The following is a 21,450-nucleotide window of genomic DNA, read 5'->3' as shown; positions in this document are numbered from 1 at the left end:
GCGGCAGCACCAACTCTTCTAAACCTGCCCCATCTTTCCAAACAGCCAAATCCCGCATAAAGGAGCTACATTGAAGCGATTTCCTGTTACCGGACCTTCGTTCCTGCCTAGTAGCCGGTTTGACAACACGTAACGTGCAACGAGGCAACAACAAAAGTTTAACCCAAGCCTCAATAGACCCCCGAGCATCCACCACTTTACGGAGCCCCCTTGACAAGGCCTGGGCAAAAGCCATGCGACACTCTTACGGAGCCCCCTTGACAAGGCCTGGGCAAAAGCCAAGCGGGCGGGATACTCTTGACAGTAGCAATAGGAATGGCGAAGATGCGCTCAAGGAGAGCGACATCTACCACAAACGTCTCAGACATACCACTCCCAAGTTCCACCTGCGGATCGCGGGGTTGAGGGATCCCCACAATAAAATCAAAGTCGCCTCCTGCACATGGGGTGCATTTAACCTCTTCTTTTCCATGCTGACAAGGCCTATTCAAGGCATGCAGGGCCATGCACTCCCCGCATACCCAGTTCTTAAGCAAACGCAAGGTTTCGACAACGTCATTGTAGAGTTCCAAGTCCGAAACAAGACGCTCCTTTAACTGATCTCTCCTTTCCTTTACATTGAAATGATCCCGCAGTAAATGCATGAGTAACCTAGAGTACCCCTTGTACCCCGGGATACCATCTTTGCAAAAATGAAAATTTTTAAAGGGGCAACGCCTAATCCCCGTGCCCGAGCTAGGGCCCGGCTCTCCACCACAGGCCCTCATAAATCACTTAAGAAATTAAAAACTTTTTTTGTTTTTGGAAACAAGGGAAATTAAAATAAAATTTGGTGTTGGCATTTAATCAAACACCTGGCGTGCATTACTAGCGAAACCTCCAAATTAAAGCCAATCATAACAAATCGCCCAGCAAATGAAATGCTAGAAGACCCAATAAGTAAAAACCGAGAAAGGTGATGACGGTGGCAAAATAAGGGTGGAGCAGTGAGGTGGAGATGGGGGGTAACGACAGTGGCGGTGGTGGGTGAGAGGCAGAGATGGAGAGGGAGGGTTACGATGGTGGGTTACGGTGGAGCTGTGAGGCGGAGATGGAGGTGGTGGGTAAGGGAGGTGGCCATTACATTCTTCACTAACTTGGTAAGAATCACTAATTATACAAATATACAAGAGCTAGGATGTCAAAAATCATATTTTTAGTTTTTTTTACCACAAATATCAGCGCTCTCTTGATCTTAGGCATTTTATTTTTCAAACACGAGATGTATTATGCGAAGATCACTTGAGATAACCATGTTATTTACTCTATGTATTTTTCAAATGTTAGTTTAACCGTAAAAAGTACTTATCTTTAACTAATACTTAAAATGGTGTTCAAATAAGTATCGTGAGAAAATTGTCAGCCACATAACCTACATCGACTATACTGTTAAGTTTTTGTTTTTTTTTTCTTTGTAAATTACACCGCATGACCAAAATAAAAATAATAATTATAATAATAGTAGCAGTGATAATAATAAAAACAAAGTAATAATAAATTGATACTTTAATAGTAATATTTAGAGGTGCATAAATCGGGTTTTTCAAATACTCGGGTTCGGATATGGAAACGGGTTCGGGTATAATCGGGTATTGGTAAAAACCGGGTAGGGTTCGGGTCCGGGTATTGCCTCTAAAAATCATACCCTATGCATCGGGTTCGGGTAGGGTATAGAACCGGGCTAAAACCGGGTATTTGAATACCCTATTTTCGGGTATTGAAAAAACCCTATTTGTGGGGTTTTCAGGCTTTTTTCCGGGTATTTTTCAGGTATAGATTGGATTTTTTAAAAGGTTGCACTTTTTAGGGGTAATTTTCAAGTATTTTTAAGGTATTTTTCGGGTATACATCGGGTATTTGAAATACCCAGTTTCGGATATTCGAAAAACCCGGTTCCGGGTATGGAACCGGTTCGGGTTTTTGGGTATTACCAGGTACAAATCGGGCCCAGTTCGGGTTCGAGTTTTAGTGCCGAAATGCATACCCTATCCGTACCCTACGGGTAGGGTCGGGTACGGGTTCGGATATTAAAAACCCAGGTATTAAAAAAGCTGGTTCAGGGTTTTTTTCTCGGGTCCGGTTCCGAGTTCGGGTTTTTTGTGTACCTCTAGTAATATTGTTTTGATATTTATGAAACTCAACTTAATAAAAGGTTCGTGGGCTATCGAGCCATTTACAAGTTGATATTTATTTGGGCTTTTTATTCGTGAACTATCAAGCCAGACTACGGTTTTTAGCCCACTACAATTATCCAATCAATGATCTTCGTATCTTGGCAATATCTCAAAATGACAAATTTCACTTGAAAATCGAATGTACCACGTAATCTATGTATGTTTTCTTATTATTTGCTTCAAAGTGACACACGTAACATGAATATAACATGCGTACGTAACAAAATCAGATCAAGTTGATCATCTACCAAATGAGTATAAACACTCAACTTAGTCTCTATTAAGATCTCAAAAAAATGTTTGAAAATTATTTTGTTTTTATTTCAAAGTTAACTACACAATGATACCTATGGTTTTGATCATATCTTTTTGGTCTTATCTTGTTGAAAAAGTTATGGGTTTACATAAACTTTAACAAAATCCAAGATACATATGAAGTTATCATTCTTCTTTAAAAAAATCAATAAAACAAACCAATTAAGTGCAACACGGATATCCCCTCACCATCCCGTCCCCTTTGCTAATGGCATTTTTCTATGCCGTCGCCTGCTGCGAACAATGCAATAACGGTTAGTGATGATGCCAATGTAGCCAAACTACAACGAATTTCAACATCGTTTGCATATGAGGGCACAAAACATGCGAATATTGAACAATACGGACTCTTCCAATACATCATGCTCACGGGGCATATATCAAAAATGCTCCAACAAACAAAGACGGCACATACATCAAACAACAAACGTGTGCGCAAAGGTTTCAGACAAAGCATTGGTGTTTGGACTAAAGGTTAATACCATACACTCTAAATAGGCAACCAAACAATGGACAACCACCATACAACACATTACAGTTATCTATTAATTATCCTCTTGTTGTATGTATTGACACTCTAAAGACACTCCATCTAATATATTATATATACATATTAGAGCCGTCTCCGACAATTTATATGCCTCGGCTCCATAGGCCCTAGCGAGTAAAGAAATGTATAAGCTTTTTTTTTCTAAACGACATTAACATTGTATCAATAAAAAGACCCGGAGGTCACAATTAGAATTTAAGAATTGGCCTCTCAATGCTTTTGGAATTCAATTAGCCACTACTCGACATCTCAAGTCTCTTCATTATTTATCATTATTATTATTTTATTTTAATTTTGGTTTGGGCTCAATACCTTAAATGGATTATGTGCTCCCAAAAATTAAAATGCTCCGACCAGTTGTCCGGGTTTCCCCATACCTAAGTTGGCTCTGATACAAATATATTTACTCTTGCGCCCGAGATTATTCTCACGCCCGAGTCTAACCACATGGACAACAGGGCTAACATTTGTTGCTTGTGCATGGCTATAGAAGTTCTTAGTCAAAGATGATCATGCACACCATCCAAACATTGTCATTAGGACAATGGCGAAGTTTCATTAGGGCCAGGGGCGGCCTCGCCCCCCAGTTTTTTTGCGCACTAGTGTAAATATGTCCGTTTTTCGCCTACAAATTTAATATGTTGTGTAAACTTACTCGTTTTCGCCCGAAAATTTGAGCCCAACCTCCCTGTTTTTTTCGCAGTAGTGTAAATGTATTCGTTTTTCGCCCGAAAATTTAATACGTGGTGTAAACTTACTCGTTTTCGTCCGACCTCCCTATTTTTTCGCAGTAGTGTAAATTTATCCTTTTTTCGCCCGAAAATTTAATACCTAGTGTAAACTTACTAGTTTTCGTCCGAACACTCCCTATTTTTTTTCGCAGTAGTGTAAATGTATCTGTTTTTTCACCCGAAAGTTTTATACGTAGTTTAAATGTACCCGTTTTCGGCCAAAAATTTGAGCCGTCCCCCTCGTTTATGATTTTTGTAATACATTTTGAGTTCGGCCTCCCCAACGCTCGAGTCCAAGCTTCGCCACCGCATTAGGATCCAAGTCTACTCATATGATTTTATACAAAGAACGTGTAAAATGTTTTGATAATAATATATCATCCTAAACCAACTAGTCATGTAAAAATCCCATGATCCACGTGGCAACAAGATGAGGTTTTTATAACGTGTGGTCATCACACTTATCCCTTCTTCTGTCTTAGTAAGATCCTTTTAAGATATTTTCATTCTCAATTTCATAAAAAAAAAAAATCTAAATTAAACCCCACAAAACCTGGACACACAACCATTGCACTTTATTCACTCTATTATTTTCAAGAAACATTATTTTAAGTTTTTCCGGCAAACCCACTCATGATTCCGGCCAACTTCCACCACAGGATCACCCAACTGCCACTACCCCACCTGGGTTTCTGCCGGAGCTCAGTCTTGTGGGACCCACTCCCACCATTTTCTTGCCGGAGGGTGATTTTGCAGCCTTGCAAGTCTTTCAGAACAACAGATGAAGGAAAAGATAAAAAGAATATTGGGAGGTTTAATAATAATATTAAGAAGTGTTTGCAGGGTGCTGTCAAATCTTTGATCTTTTCTAAAGAGTCTATGGATAAGTTGGAAGAGAATTTAGCAAAGGTTTGTTTTTTTTATTCTTTGTTTATGGCTAAAGTTTGAATCTTTATTATTATTATTATTATTATTATTATTATTATTATTATTATTATTATTATTGTTATTTGTTTTATGAATTTAGTTTGTGCTTATAAGTTATAACTCAATTTAAAAATTAAATAAATAAAAATAAAGTAAGTATTATTATAATTAGGGATTTTGCAAACTTCATTAATGGTTAAAGTTTGAATTTTTATGTTTAATTGTTTTATTAATGAAGTTTTTGCTTAATACCCAATTTTTAGAATTAAGATTCTTGGTAAAGTTTAAGATTTTTTTGTTGTTGAAATAGTAGTATAGATTGTGTTATAATTAGGTTTTTTTTGCAAATATTTTTTATGATGTTGGTCATTTATGCTTAGTATATAATAACTAGGGATTTTGCAAACTTCATTATTGTTTAAAGTTTGAATTTTTATGTTTTAGTTTTATGAATATAATTTGTGCTTAAATGTTAAAACTCAATTTTTAGAATTAGGTTTCTTGTTAAAGTATGAAATTATTTGTTGATATAGTAGTATAGATTGTGTTATAATTAGATTTTTTAGCAAATATTCTTTAGATTTTTTGAAAATATTCTTTATAATGTTATGCAATACTCTTTTTAAAGTTTAATTATGTTTTTTTTTAACATGTGTAGATTGCTCTTCATGTTGGGAGATATATTGTGACCATGATGAGCACTGGAGTGATCTTGTTAACTGGATTCAATATATCAGGTTAGCTAATGATCAAAAGATCAAAACTTTAAGTTGCTAAAGATTTTATTTTTAAGCAATATTTTGACTAATTAACCCTTAAAATGTTGACTGAAGGTGGAGATGGTCAAATGAATGATTTGATTTGGTTTAGTTGGGTTGGTGGCATCATCATCGGAACAATGATTGGTTCAAACATGGTTTTAGATGAAGTTAGTCGAGCCGGTCCTCGAAATGTTGTCATAACCGGAAGGTACCCGTCTTTTGTTATGCTCTAATTTAATCCAATTTTAAACCTTTAGTTTTATTAATGCAAGATGAAAGATAGTTGGTTACTTGGTTTGATATAAAGTATGAAGTATCATGTTGAATGATTTAAATTGTTCAATTCTGATTGTTTGACCCTAAAAGTCAAAGAATAAGAATCACATAACCAGAAGGTACCCGTCTTTCGTTATGGTCTAAATCGATAAAAGTTTAAATCTTTAGTTTTGTTAATTAATGCACAAAAAAATAGTGGGGGAGAAAAAATATTATATTGAATGATTGTAAATGCTCGATTTTAATTGTTTGACCGTAAAAGTCAAAACTTTTTAAAGAATGACATATCAAGCTGATTATTAAAACTTCATAATTGTTTGGTTGCAGTACTAGAGGGCTTGGAAAAGCTCTTGCTCGCGAATTCCTACTTTCCGGAGATCGGGTGGTTATTGCTTCAAGAAGGTAATTTTTTTCTTCTAAATCGATGAAACTTGTTTCCGTATTGACATTATTTACACAAACTATTAGATATTTATATATTTTTTTCTCAGTGAAAAATCTGTTGAAATGACTATTAAAGAACTTGAAGAAAACTTACAAGAAGGTGTGGAAAAAGAAGCAAGCTCGAGTAGGAAAAACTTAGCTCACGCGAAGGTCGTTGGCACGTCATGTGACGTTTGTGATCCTGACGATGTTAAAAATTTGGCCAATTTTGCTGTTAATGAACTTGGTTCCATAGACATTTGGGTGAGATATATATATATATATATATAAAATTATATTTATATAACTTTCTTGATTAATTACTAACTATATCTTTTTTTACAGATTAATAATGCCGGGACTAACAAAGGTTTCAGACCATTGTTGGAGTTTACCGATGAAGATATACAACAAGTGCGTGTTTGCCTATGATATTAGTGTAATTGAAATACAAAAATAAAAATTTGAAAGCATATTTTATTATCTTGATTCAGTTTTGTATCGTATAATGTTCTTATTACTTTATAGTTTAAATGAAGTTATTTTTTTTTATTTGAATAGATCGTGTCTACAAACTTGGTGGGGTCCATCCTTTGCACGCGTGAAGCAATGCACGTCATGGGCAAACAACATAAAGCGGGTCATATTTTTAACATGGATGGTGCTGGCTCGGGTGGATCAAGTACACCTTTGACAGCTGTGTAAGTTTTTATCAAGTAACATGTCAAGTTTTATCCGATGACAGTTGTTTACTTTAATTAATACGTTGTATATTACAGGTACGGGTCAACAAAATGTGGTCTTAGACAACTTCAATCTTCGTTACTAAAAGAATGCAGAAAGTCTAAAGTTGGAGTTCATACGGCTTCTCCAGGCATGGTTCTCACAGACTTGCTCTTGAGGTAAAAAAAAAACGGATTTTTTTGATATATAAAATAACAATTATGAGATTTAAGATAAATTATTGTTTTAATGCAAAATGTTTACTAAAAAGATTTGTTTTTTTACAATCTTTTATGAGCAGTGGGTCTACTATCCAAAACAAACAAATGTTTAACATAATATGTGAGTTACCCGAGACGGTTGCAAGAACATTGGTCCCACGAATGCGGGTTGTAAAAGGAAGTGGAAAAGCGATTAATTATTTAACTCCTCCAAGAATTTTACTTGCTTTGGTTACTGCATGGTTAAGACGAGGACGATGGTTTGATGACAAGGTAAATCGCATAAACTTCTCGTTTTATTCGGTGGAAAGTCAAACTTTTTACTTTTTTATATGTAGTAAAAAAATAAAGCCAAAATAAACTTTTCCAAAATAAATTTCAAGCTTTCAACTTTATAAAAAGGTTATTAAAAGCTATTTTATTTCAGGGAAGAGCATTATATGCAGCAGAAGCAGATAGGCTAAGAAACTGGGCCGAGAGCCGAACTCGTTTTTCTATGACAGACGCGATGGAAATGTACACGGAAAACACTTGGGTGTCGGTTTTTTCACTTTCTGTAGTTTGTGCATTTATTATTCTCTCGGGCACCACCACGCTACCGGGCACATAAAAACTGTCATCTTTAAATGACACTCTTCATTACAAGATTATTATGTTGCTAGAAAACAGTTTCTTGATCCACATTGGATGTTTTGTTCTATAGTATCATGATCTGCAATGGTTGTTATTGTAAAGAAAAAAATATAGTAAAATGTAAAATTTTCTTGGCAGTACCAAGCATTTAGTAAATAATATATAATGAACTTGAAATCTCATGTTATAGATTTAATAAGTAATCGATAAAAGCAAGTAGTTTATCATCATTGGATTATAAGCTAGAGATGTTCAAAACGGTTTGGGACTAGGAACCGGAACCGGTTCCTAACCGGTTCCTATATTCAAAACCACCTTTTAAACCGGTTCCAGGCTCGAACCGGTTAGGGACCGAACCGGTTCTCCCACCCTCGGACCCCTAACCTATCTAACCGGTTCTTACCGGTTCCTAAACCGGTTCCTGTACCGTAACCGGTCAAAAAACGGCTATTTTTGACCCCAACGGTCAAAAAACGGCCAAAAAAACGGTTAGGAACCCGTTCCGGTTCCAGAACCGGTTCCGGTTCGGTTCCGGTTCCTACCCGCCCCCACTCAGAAATGCAAGAACTGGTCACGGATCATCGGGTTGAATCAGATAGGGTCCGGTTCCTACAAAAAACGGGTAGGAACCGGTTCGGGTCTGGTTCGGGTCCACCGGTTCGGTTCCAGGAACCGGTTTTGTTGATCATCTCTATTATAAGCTCTAATCCAATTATAATGGATTGATAAATTTCCCCATTTAATTGAATCAAATTTCATTTTTAGGGTTTATGTTTTAAATTTGGGCACGGTTAAGACAACATAGTTTGACCAGAGTATGACAACATGACTCTCTAAATTGAAAAGTGCAATGACCTAACACATTAGAAAGCTAAATTGGAAAATGCAATGACCTAACACATTAGAAAGTCTTAGTTACAAAAAAAAGGATATTTATTAGGACTATATGTTTTGACATTGTTTGCGAGTTTAGGTATATTCCCTATAAGGTCATGGGGTATACGTTCACACTAATTAACTCCGCGTAGGCGTTACACCACATAGTTTTTCAAATTTCACACCACCTCATCATAAGGAAATTGTTTCACTCTCCTTTAACTCTCTTCATATAATGTAAAATTGATTCTTAAATTATTGTGTGTGTGGTAAAGGATTTAAAGTCCGTTAATATTTTAACACACCTTGTATTTAACGTCCCTTAACCCATGAAGTGAGTGATATGCCACTTGTTAACCCTTGCCAAGTCAGTATTTACGCATTGGGCGTTAAGGTATACCCATGGGGCACTGGGACTAATAATTTTAATGTTTTTTTTTAGTAACTTTCGAGTTGATTAAGGAAATCTTGAGTTGGATCAAGAGAAAACATAGGACACCGGTCAAACATTCTTCCTCGTTGGTTGACCCGTATATCACGCGCCTGCTCAATCATATCCCCCATGTAATAAGCTCAATTATAGGGTGCTTAATTAAATTTAAAAAAAAAAACATAAAAGTAAAATATTAAAAAAAAAATGAAAAGCAAATGATCCCAGCCCGATGGCAACCAGCCAACCATATTAGCGGGCTCACATGAGCATCTGCTAGTTGTTTTAAATTATATTTTACATTTTTTCTTTTACTTTTTATCATCACCATTATAAAAATATTGTATTATAATTCTACCTATCCACAACATCCACATATAGGGGTGTTCAGAAAAATCGAAAATCGAAAAAAAACCGATTCATATTCGTAATCATAAAAACCGAATCCGAATTCAAATTCAGAATTTGATTTTCGGTTATGTTTTTTTTAAGCAATTAGTTTGATTAGTTCGGTTAACCGAATTAATCGATTAAAATATGAAATATATTAATTCTTTGTATATATGGCTAAATATTTTTTAAGCTCATGTCTAATATGTAGTCCAATACTCCATATCCATATGCATATTTTGAATTTTGTTTTTTGGATGTTTTAGAATGATAATTTTGTGGCTGACTGGTTGAATGTTTAAAACTATTTAATGGTTCATCAGTTTGGATGTTTTATGTTGGGTTTGTTTGAATATTTTGATGTAGTACGCAACCCAAACGGTTGTCTGAATCCGGAAGACAAACATAAAAAAAGATGGTATTTTTGGATGAATTCGATTAATATGGCTTTATTCGATTTATTCGGTTTTAAGCGAAACCGAACCGAATTGAATTCGGATCGATTAGACCCTTTTTGAATTCGGTTAGGTTCGCTTTTTTATTAGGGGTAAAATATCTCATAACCGAGCAAATCAAATAAATCGATAGCCTAACCGATGAACACCCATGTGTCATTCTTTTAAAAGTATACGTGTTTGTAAAATGTGTGTAAAATTTGTTAGAAAAAATGTTTGTAAAATTTCTTCCTTGGCATCTATTTTTAATAACAATTTATTGAAAAACACCCGAGAAATGTCAAGAAGATACAGATTTACGGAAATTACCAAAACAATTTAAGTCATACCATATGGATCTATAAAGGTAACTAGGAACGACAAAAATACATTGTCAAGCTAGACTCGGTGTAACAGTGCACAACTAATCATTTTGTTTTGTTGTTTTTGAACCCAAAAGAACCACGAGGTTTTAATCAATCGTCATATACTACTAATCAAGAACCGTCAAAAAAAAGATAACGATACAAATGTATTAAACAATTTCAACTTTAAGGCATATCATATGAATCTATAAAAGAAACCAAAATGACAAAACTATATCGTCATGTTAGACATCGACGACGAAACGCCACAACGCTTGTATTTTTGTTTTTTAACCAATATAGATTAAGAACTTTTAAAGTTTTAATCAAACATCTAATTACCAAATAAGTTTTTATAAAAAAGAAGGATAAAATACGATATAGAATAATAATGTGACGTTGCATGTGAATTGAAAAGATAAGCAACCAACCAAACAGCCAACGATGCCAAATGGTGCAATCTTGCCTTTCAAAAGAAGCCACACCACACTTTGGTGTCTTGCTTCTTTCATATAAACCTTTATTTATCCTTTCAAATTAATTTATTTAAATAATTTTTCTTTCATAAAAAGTTTTATTTATTTTATTTTCAGAAACTATTAATACATTATTAGACAGTCTGGTTTTAATTAGATCGAGTAACTCTCGTGTGTCTTTTATGAATTATTAAGAACCAAATCGTACAAAATGCAATATTATATATTTATTTATACTAACGATGACTTGTTTCCTACTTACTATTATTGTAAATGTTGTTCCTAATAATTCCCAAACAAAAATAAATAAACACTGTCTTTAACTCTAAGAATGGTCGCCGTAGGCTTACACTGGGCGCCAAACAAGTGCCACGTGGTCACTTTAACAAGCTCTACGCACTAACTTTTTATTTTGCATTATTTTAATTTTAGTTAACTCATAGCATAAAGGTTAAATGTCGAATAGTTAAAATCTCGCTACCTACAAGGCATTTACATGACGATTTAACTAGAAAGTATTATTTAGCCCATAACACATGGTCTAACAATTATCTCTTTTTCCCTTGTAAACTTTGTTGTTAGCTTTTTGAAGAGGTAGGTCCCAGCAGAGGTGATTAGGACCCGCAAGACTTCCTTAAAAGGAGACGTCTGCGCAGTTGAACACGCAAGACTCCTTAAACGGACGTCTGCGCAGTTGAACCCGCAGACTTCACCATAGGGACGTCTGCGCCGCGACCAACCAAACCCGCAGGACCCACCACGCTCAGAGTTGTGACGACCTCACATGCGGTACGCAAGCTGGTCCCGCAGGAAATGCCTCCCTATGGTTTCCAAGTATCCCCTGTTCCCGCAGGTGCGGATACCCGCCATTAGGGACTGGCCACCCGCGCAGCATGGCTACACGCATAAGGCTCAGACTCGTAATAATTCAGTAGTCACCTGAAGAAGGAATGAGCAAAGCCGGGAACATTCCCGCATAAAGGCGGGAGGGGGAAAACTCCCGCCTAAATGAGCCAGTCCGTATAATAATGGAGGATCTTTTGTGTGATACCTGACGAGGTATGGACAAAAGATCTGACCAACGATACGACAGCTCACTGACAGCAGCATGACAGATAACACGCCACAGCACTGTGACCAAAAGCCGTCGCCTGCTCACCAACTCCTGCCATATCACGTGCCTAGCCTGTAGTTGGTGGAAAAGGAAAAGTGAACAGCACGTCTGGTCACTATCAGCCGCTGCCTATCCACCAATTACCAGCAGAGCACGTGCGTAGGCCTCAGTTGGCAGAGTAGTAGGCCGGCTAAACCTCCTTGGAAACCCACCTTCGGCTATAAAAGACATCAAATGGTAATATCATTTCATCATCTAATATCTTGTATAATTTACCTGATAACTGCTCTAGTATTAATAATATACTTTTATATTCAAAAAGTAATATAGACTGATTCTCACGCCGGAGGGTGGTCACAAGGAGGAACCCCCCCCCCCTTTCTTAGTGACGAGCTCACGGTGTCTGTTTTGCAGGTTATCGGAAGAACCATCTTGCCGGAATTAACCCCTCGTGGGAAACGTCTATCTAACACTCAGGTTACTCGTAATCTGTCGGGGTTCGACTGGTGTTTCTTCATTGGCGCCATCCGTGCATAAAGCTAGAACTTTATTTTTCTTCAGTTTTTTCAAAACTCCTGGAAAGATGGTTAAGGATACTCCGGTCCCAAAACCGAGTAACCAAGAGACTCCGGTTATCACAACCCCAGCTACTGGGGGAGATACCGAGTACACAAACTTTACGAACACTACCCCAGCTACCCAAGCCGGGACAAGTGGAGTAAATAATCGTTCACTGGGATTCACTGATACCCAGGTAGAGAAACAACGAACGAGGCTCCCCTACCAAACTCTTGATGAAGTTAAGGCGTGGGCGGAGGCACGTCAGAAAAAGTTCCAAGCCGAGCTAGACGAACGCCTACGTTCCGTCCAACAGGCTTGCGAATTAGGAGGCACACACCAGCTCAACATGAGCAGTGAATGCGAATCCTCGGGTGAAGATTGGGAGGAATCTGATTCCGACGCAAACCCTCGCCTTAGGGTGAAAGGGAAGCGTAAGAGAACAGACTTCCAAACAAGAAATTTCGGAGAGCCTTTAGAACAAAGGAACGCGGAGGCAAAGTCTCGTGACTTTTCCAAAGCCTTTAGACCTACGGTTGCAAACGCAGGAACTTCCAAGTTTGCAAGGGACATTGCGGAAGCAATCGCCCCAAAAGGCGCCAAACAGATGCCCAACATTGGCACCTACGACGGCATATCCGACCCGGATGATCATCTGAACAGATTCATAGCGGGGGCAACCGTCAGTAACTGGACGGAGCCCACGTGGTGTTACATGTTCCAGATGACACTGGTTGGAGCAGCAAGAGCGTGGTTTGACCGTCTACCGGTCCACCACATCTTTGATTGGGCGGACTTTCAACACAAGTTCAGCCAACACTTCAGTCAATAGAGGAAATATACTGAAGAACAATGGACAATACTCAACTGCGTTAGAGATAAAAACGAGCCTTTGCTAGATTTTATTACTCGCTTTAACTCAAAGAAGCTGAGTCTGGGTGTTATAAGCGAAGACCTTGTTCGCGCAGCTTTCATTCAAGGCGCGGATTACCCAGAGCTTATCCGCACGTTGACGGGTAAAGATGGCATGCCATCCACATGGGATGCCATCATGAATGCAGCCAAGCGCTTTGCCGAAACAGAAAAGCAACTGGGAAGAGATCTGCCCAAGACTACAGACTTCTATACGCAAAGAACTAGAGAAAATGTCCAAACCGCCCAGCGGAACAAAAGGAGGAAGCTACACATGTGGCAGTCAAGGGTAAACTTTGACACCTCATCTAGCTCTCGCTCCTTCGCAGGCGAAAGAGGTAATACACAGCTGTCGGATCAGCACCCCAGGTGGACGCCGCTCACTAAAAGTGTCACGGAGGTATTCACCACGGAGAAGCTCCCATGGCCAAGAGCTCCGAAGATCCGACAACATCCGGATGCAGATCAAAGCAAGTATTGTGACTTCCACGGCATAAAAGGCCACAATACTGAAACGTGTTCCTCCTTGAAAGATGTTATCGAAACATTTGTCAAGAATGGCAGACTCCAACACCTGGTGGCATCAATCAAGAACGGAGGGAAGAATGACAACCGATACAGAAACAACGGGCGAAAGCCAGTTGATATCAGTATCCACATGGTCCAGGGTAACATCATGGGTAGGAAGAGACGAGCGACAGAACCGTGTGCATGGAAAGAGGCCGAGGTACGTTTCCCACGAGTGCCAGGAGGACCCAGCAAAGAGGGCCCTATCATCATCAAAACCCAACTGGGGCATTACATCACTTCCCGCACTCTCGTTGACAACGGCGCTTCATCAACGGTTATGTACAGACAGTTCTTTGATAAGCTAGATGAGGAAGACAGGGGGCGGTTAGAAACGGTCTACTCCTCGATGGAAGGATTCGATGGCAGCACGAACACCCCCCTGGGTATCTTATCTTTCCCCGTCACTCTTACGGATGGGAACCGCTCACGCACAGAAGATGTGGATTTCGTTGTCCTGAGAAAGCCACATCACACATATGATACCCTCTTCGGAAGAGATGGGATGGCAAGGTTCAATGCCGTTGTATCTTCGGTCCATGGCATGATGGGATGGCCAACAGCGGCAGGTGTAGCAATGATCACCGGCGTTCCCCAGGTATGTATCGCATCTGTTTCTTCCAACCCCAAACCAAAAATGGCCAAACGCACATTCTCCGAACCAGAAGAATGGGCTTTCAATGGCAAATACCCCGATCAGGCGGTCACCATTGGCCCAACAATCACTGACCCCGCACGCACCTTACTCAAGCGCTTACTACAGAAGAACGCTGATATCTTCGCATGGAAACCAGCAGATATGACTGGTGTACCTCGAGATAAAGCGGAGCATAAGCTCAAATGTGACCCGGCTTTTACGCCGGTCATACAAAAGCGTAGAGTAATGGGGGCAGAGCAAGCTAACGCGTGTATAACCCAAGTCAAGGAACTCCTTGACGCAGGCATCGTACGCGTTAGCAGATATCAAACTTGGGTTGCAAATCCCGTTATGGTACCGAAGGCTAACAAACAATGACGCATGTGTATAGATTTCAAAGATCTGAATAAAGCATGCCCCAAAGATTGTTACCCGTTACCCGAAATTGATCTCAAGGTAGATTCGTTAGCACCGTTTCGCCTTAAATGCTTCCTTGATGCGTATAAAGGATACCATCAAATCCACATGGCCGCTGACGATCAAGATAAGACCGCATTTCGGACGCCCGATGGCACATTCTGTTATCAAATGATGCCATTCGGACTTAAGAATGCCGGGTCCACATATCAACGCCTAATGGACAAAGAGTTTCACGCCCAAATCGGAAGGAACCTGGAAGTATACATGGATGATCTGGTCATCAAAAGTCTTGACCCGGAAGCGATGTTGAAAGACATCGAAGAAACATTCAACACTCTTAGGAGGATAAACATGAAGCTTAACCCGAGCAAATGTTCTTTCGGGATGGAAGAAGGGAAGTTCTTAGGAGTCATCGTTACAAAAGATGGCTTCAGAGCGAACCCTGAAAAGGTCGAGGCCATTGTCAAAATGGAATCACCTACTACCATCAAGCAAGCTCAGACACTGAACGGACGCCTAGTTGCGCTTAACCGCTTCTTGGCAAATCATGCGGAAAGGGCGTTCCCGTTCGTGTCGACCCTGAGAAACTGTTTAAAGAAAACGCACTTCCGCTGGACACCAGAAGCGGAAGCAGCTTTTCAGGAAATTCGGTCACGCTTGATCGAACCTCCAACCTCACAGCACCGGAAGCGGGAGAGGAGTTAATCCTATACCTCTCCGCAACAGACAGAGCGACCGGGGCCGTCCTGTTAGTCGAACGAAAAGGCATCCAGATGCCAATTTACTATGTCAGCCGCCTCCTAACGGACGCTGAAACTCGGTATTCTACCCTGGAGAAATTAGTCTTAGCGCTGGTGCAGGCTTCACGCAGGCTAAGACGATATTTCCAAGGTCACCCAATTACTATTCTCACCAACTATAAACTTGCGAACGTTTTGGGCAAACCCGAACTGTCGGGACGCCTAGCCAAGTGGGCAATAGAATTGGGGGAATATGCAATAAAATACAAGCCACGACCAGCCATAAAAGGCCAGGTCTTGGCAGACTTTATTGCCGAGGTCCCCGCATCGCAAGAGAAGGAGTGCCAGGACGAGGCTCAGCCCTCTCCAGCACAAGACATCGACGAGGTCTGGCGACTTTACACTGATGGAGCGTCCAGCAGCGAGGGCTCAGGCGCAGGGTTAAAGCTGACCAACTCAACAGGCCAAGAGTACACTTATGCTATTCGGCTAGACTTCCCAAGCACGAATAACGAAGCTGAATATGAAGCATTTTTGGCCGGGTTAAGGATTGCGCGTAAGATGGGAGTGAAAAACTTGGAAGCCCATGTAGATTCTATGCTAGTCGCCAATCAAATTAACGGGACGTACACGGCAGTAAACGACACAATGGCCCTGTACCTCGCTCAAGCAAAAACCCTCATGCGCGATTTTAACAGTTGTAAAGTCATACACGTCAAGCGTAGCGAAAACAAGTCTGCGGACGCGTTAAGTAAGCTCGCGTCACTGGCTTTCACCCATCTGGGAAAAGATATCCGCATCGAACTCCTGGGCGCACCATCAGTCCCGCACAAAGAGGTATGTGTCATCCAAACCGCCACAGAAACATGGATGACACCAATAATAAATTACCTTGCGGCGGGTATACTGCCAGAGTCAAAAGCACAGGCGAGAAAACTACGCTGTAAAGCACTGAATTATCAATTAATCGATGACATACTTTACAGACGTAACTTTCTCGGCCCCCTCCTAAGATGCGTTAACGACCAAGATGCTAACTACCTCCTAAGGGAGGTACACGAAGGCATCTGCGGGATACATGCAGGTCCACGCGCAGTTGTAGCCAAACTGAACAACGCAGGATACTTTTGGCCGGGGATGCATACGGATGCGCTGGCATACATCAGAAGGTGCAGATCTTGTCAGCTCTACGCACCTAACACGCATCGCCCGAAGAATGATCTTGTTCCAGTCACCTCTTCATGGCCATTTCAGAAGTGGGCCATCGATGTGACAGGCCCATTCCCTACAGCAGCAGGAAACGTTCAATTCCTAGTGGTGGCCATCGATTACTTCACCAAGTGGATAGAGGCAAAACCCTTAGCCCAAACGACGGCGAAACATATCAAAAAATTTATTTGGGAGTTTATCATCTGTCGTTTCGGGCTTCCACAAAACTTGGTGAGCGATAACGGCACCAACTTTGCTGACAAGAACCTACAACGGTGGCTTAAAGAACTTCAAATCACCCATACCTTTACCTCAGTGGCACACCCGCAGGGTAATGGTGAGGTGGAAAGGGCAAATAGGAGCATCGTTGATGGCATAAAGAGAAGGTTGCTGGAACACAGATCTGGCTGGGTGGACGAAGTTCCACGTGTACTGTGGGCTCATAGAACAATGAAAAAGACAAGTACAGGAGAAACACCGTTCAGCCTCACTTATGGCACCGAAGCTATGGTCCCGGTCGAAATTGGTCTGCCTTCACCAAGGGTCATGATGAAACCAGAGGACAACGACGCGGAGAGACGGTTAGACCTAATGCTGACCGAGGAGCGCAGAGACTTAGCTGCAGCGCGTTAAGAGAACTACAAACGACAAATGCAAAAGTACTACAACACGCGGGTGAAGCTATGCAACTTCAATGTAGGAGACTACATATTGCGTAACAACGAGGCTTCAAACCAAGAACGCCCAGGAAAACTGGCACCGGTCTGGGAAGGGCCGTACATTATCAAAGAAGTTCTGGGAAAGGGCGCATACCGGCTTGAAAGGCTCGATGGCACTCCCGTCCCACGAACATGGAACGGAGCTCAATTACGCAAATGTTACATGTAGATCAATTCCAAGTTTGTACCGGCCAAGAGCCGCTTTTAATGGAAATGATTCTCCTTAAAACATCGACGTTAATGGTTTTGCATTCATATATAAACTGTTCACACGGATATGTCGGTCTTCACCGCGTACATAAGTGCAAAAGTCGTTGCATGGGGAAAGCGGTAAAACCCGCATAAACCCAACAATTGGTAAACCTTCACGCAGACTCGCTGCATGGGGAAAGCGGCAAAACCCGCATTAACCCAAAGAATAGAAAACCTTCACGCAGGTCAGTCATAGTTATATGTCGGTCACCCTACTGAATGAAAATGCAGATTTTAACCGCATAAATCATGAAAGGTACCTAGATCTATTGACAACCACGCGATGAACGGTTAACCTATCTAGAATATGAGGAAAAGCGCTAGAATAAATTTAAATATGCATGCGCAAATCCCAAAGATTCGAAAAGTAAGCGGGAAGAACCCCTTACCTTGGCTATCCAGTTGACTGTAAGACGGCTGCGGGTACAGTGTTAAGGCAAAACCCTTCACATACCCAGCACCCGCAGGGAACAGAGGCCAGGAATACCCAACTATGAAGTCGGGTGCGGGTACAGTGTTAAGGCAAAACCCTTCACATACCTAGCACCCGCAGGGAACGGAAACCGGAAAAACCCAATTATGAAGCCGGGTGCGGGTACAGTGTTAAGGCAAAACCCTTCACATACCTAGCACCCACAGGGAAGTGAAGCCGAGAAAATCTTGGCATTCCACCCAACTACAAAACGGGCACAGGTACAGTGTTAAGGCAAAACCCTCCACATACCTAACACCCGTAAAAAGTCATACCTCGGCATCCAATTGTAAGTCGGGCGCGGGTACAGTGTTAAGGCAAAACCCTTCACATACCTAGCGCCCGCAGGGGATTAAACGCCAGGAACACCTTGGCAACCATAAGTCAGGTGCGGGTACAGTGTTAAGGCAAAACCCTTCACGCACCTAGCCCTGCAGGGATTTAACGCCAGGGATACCTTGGGAGTAAAGTAACTAATAAGACGAAGTGCGGGTACAGCGTCAAGGCAAAACCCTTCGCATACCGAGCACTCCATGGGAATTGAAACCAAGAAGGATCTTCTGGGCCATGCTTGCAGAAACGGGATTAACATCCCCGCATAGCGCTAACGTCAAGAACTAGATTGTTTGAAACTTCAGGACGGAATTGGTGGTTATAACATGATTGATCACTATGTTCAAAACCACCAAGACCTCATGGAGAATCTACACAAACGGTTCTAAACGCTCCTGACTTGCGGGGAGGTTGCAGACCTATCCGCATCATCCCAGAGATCAAGCAGAACATTGGGAAATTCTGCGTGACATTGGGAAACCCGTGGGTAAGACTTCCCGCGGAAAACCCATAAAACTAAACCCTTTTCAAAAACCCCTAGATTAAGTCCAAAAGTTCACCTCACTTTATTAAACATTCATGAGAAGAACATTGGACTGGGGGGACTTGAAGAGGTAGGTCCCAGCAGAGGTGGTTAGGACCCGCAAGACTTCCTTAAAAGGAGACGTCTGCGCAGTTGAACACGCAAGACTCCTTAAACGGACGTCTGCGCAGTTGAACCCGCAGACTTCACCATAGGGACGTCTGCGCCGCGACCTACCAAACCCGCAGGACCCACCACGCTCAGAGTTGTGACGACCTCACATGCGGTACGCAAGCTGGTCCCGCAGGAAATGCCTCCCTATGGTTTCCAAGTATCCCCTGTTCCCGCAGGTGCGGATACCCGCCATTAGGGACTGGCCACCCGCGCAGCATGGCTACACGCATAAGGCTCAGACTCGTAATAATTCAGTAGTCACCTGAAGAAGGAATGAGCAAAGCCGGGAACATTCCCGCATAAAGGCGGGAGGGGGAAAACTCCCGCCTAAATGAGCCAGTCCGTATAATAATGGAGGATCTTTTGTGTGATACCTGACGAGGTATGGACAAAAGATCTGACCAACGATACGACAGCTCACTGACAGCAGCATGGCAGATAACACGCCACAGCACTGTGACCAAAAGCCGCCGCCTGCTCACCAACTCCTGCCATATCACGTGCCTAGCCTGTAGTTGGTGGAAAAGGAAAAGTGAACAGCACGCCTGGTCACTATCAGCCGCTGCCTATCCACCAATTACCAGCAGAGCACGTGCGTAGGCCTCAGTTGGCAGAGTAGTAGGCCGGCTAAACCTCCTTGGAAACCCACCTTCGGCTATAAAAGACATCAAATGGTAATATCATTTCATCATCTAATATCTTGTATAATTTACCTGATAACTGCTCTAGTATTAATAATATACTTTTATATTCAAAAAGTAATATAGACTGATTCTCACGCCGGAGGGTGGTCACAAGGAGGAACCCCCCCTTTCTTAGTGACGAGCTCACGGTGTCTGTTTTGCAGGTTATCGGAAGAACCATCTTGCCGGAATTAACCCCTCGTGGGAAACGTCTATCTAACCCTCAGGTTACTCGTAATCTGTCGGGGTTCGACTGGTGTTTCTTCACTTTTAATTTTTAAACCTTCAGCTTTGCTAGTTCACCATTATAATCCTTTAACCAAGATTAACACGTCATATATTATATTTAAACCACTAACATGGCAAATTGATAAAACTTTACTTAAAAAAGAATACTTACAAAGTAAAAGTTCAAACTTTCACACTGCATTCTCGGGTTTAAAATACAAGGAAAAGAAGAAATAAGATTGAATATGGGAAAAAAGGAAAATAAATTATATATTTAAAAGACATTCTCGAGTTAAACTAAAATAAAAGAAAATAAAATGTTAATTACATTCTTGAGTTATATTGGAAGGAAAAGGTAGAAAAAAAATGGTAACTTCACAATTATATCCTCATAGTAACATGTAAAAGAGAATTGAAATAGAGTAAATTAATAATATAATAATGGGATATACATTTTTCCTTCACAATCCGACCATATTTGGCTGGAAAATTTTGAAAGAAAAAACCATAACTTTTATTTCCATTCTCTTTCTTTTTCTTAAAAAACAAAAAACTAAAAAATGAAAAAAAAAATTATTATATTTTCTTTTTTTCCAAAATTTTAAATAAAAAATTCAAGAATGCAGTTTCAATTATTTATATTTTCAAAAAACATTTTAAACTTAGTATTTAAAATTAAAATCCATCACCTAATGATAGGAATGCTTGGGGTTCTCCCATGAATACCAAAGTTCAATCCCCATTTATTTAACTATTGGTGGATTATGACAGTGAAATACTTGAGATATGCTTTGTAAGGTTGTCCATTCCAATCGTAAGCTTTCTTGGTTCGTCCCACTATGTGTTGCGTCAGAGAGTTCGCTCTTGTGATGATACATCAACTGTAAAGTGATAATTAACAGTATGGTTTTCTCAGGGTCAACATGGGCCTAGTTAAAATAACATAAATTGACCAAAATGAAACAATATGACTCTCCAATCTAAAGATTGCGCTGACCTAAACAAAAAATCATTGTGTTAAAAAATATTTAAAATTAAAATTATTAATAAATAAAAAACATAAATATATATAATCACCAAAAAAGCAAAAAAAGTATTGTGGGCCCTACATCTTTCTAGGTACACCCTGTTTTGCAATTCAAATCACTACTTCACTCCATGTGGA

At 40.5% G+C, this 21,450-nt stretch overlaps 1 protein-coding gene across 1 annotated transcript; it reads left to right on the top strand.

Moving 5' to 3' along the window:
- The first annotated feature begins 4,362 nt into the window (after positions 1-4,362).
- On the top strand, positions 4,363-7,917 carry LOC143569310 (putative chlorophyll(ide) b reductase NYC1, chloroplastic). Its single transcript, XM_077055264.1, has 10 exons — positions 4,363-4,718; positions 5,395-5,473; positions 5,570-5,705; positions 6,101-6,175; positions 6,265-6,460; positions 6,542-6,610; positions 6,758-6,897; positions 6,976-7,098; positions 7,221-7,413; positions 7,568-7,917. Exons 1-10 carry the CDS (start codon positions 4,443-4,445, stop codon positions 7,748-7,750), a joined length of 1,470 nt encoding a protein of 489 aa, XP_076911379.1. The 5' UTR covers positions 4,363-4,442; the 3' UTR covers positions 7,751-7,917.
- Positions 7,918-21,450: the final 13,533 nt, after the last annotated feature.

The sequence above is a fragment of the Bidens hawaiensis genome, unplaced genomic scaffold (assembly GCF_021521415.1).
Source record: "Bidens hawaiensis isolate Kalapana, Puna unplaced genomic scaffold, B.hawaiensis_p1.1 tig00001236_1, whole genome shotgun sequence".
Lineage (NCBI taxonomy): Eukaryota > Viridiplantae > Streptophyta > Magnoliopsida > Asterales > Asteraceae > Bidens > Bidens hawaiensis.
The sequence above is the reverse complement of the archived record's forward strand: the minus strand, read 5'-3'. Positions and strand labels throughout refer to the sequence as shown.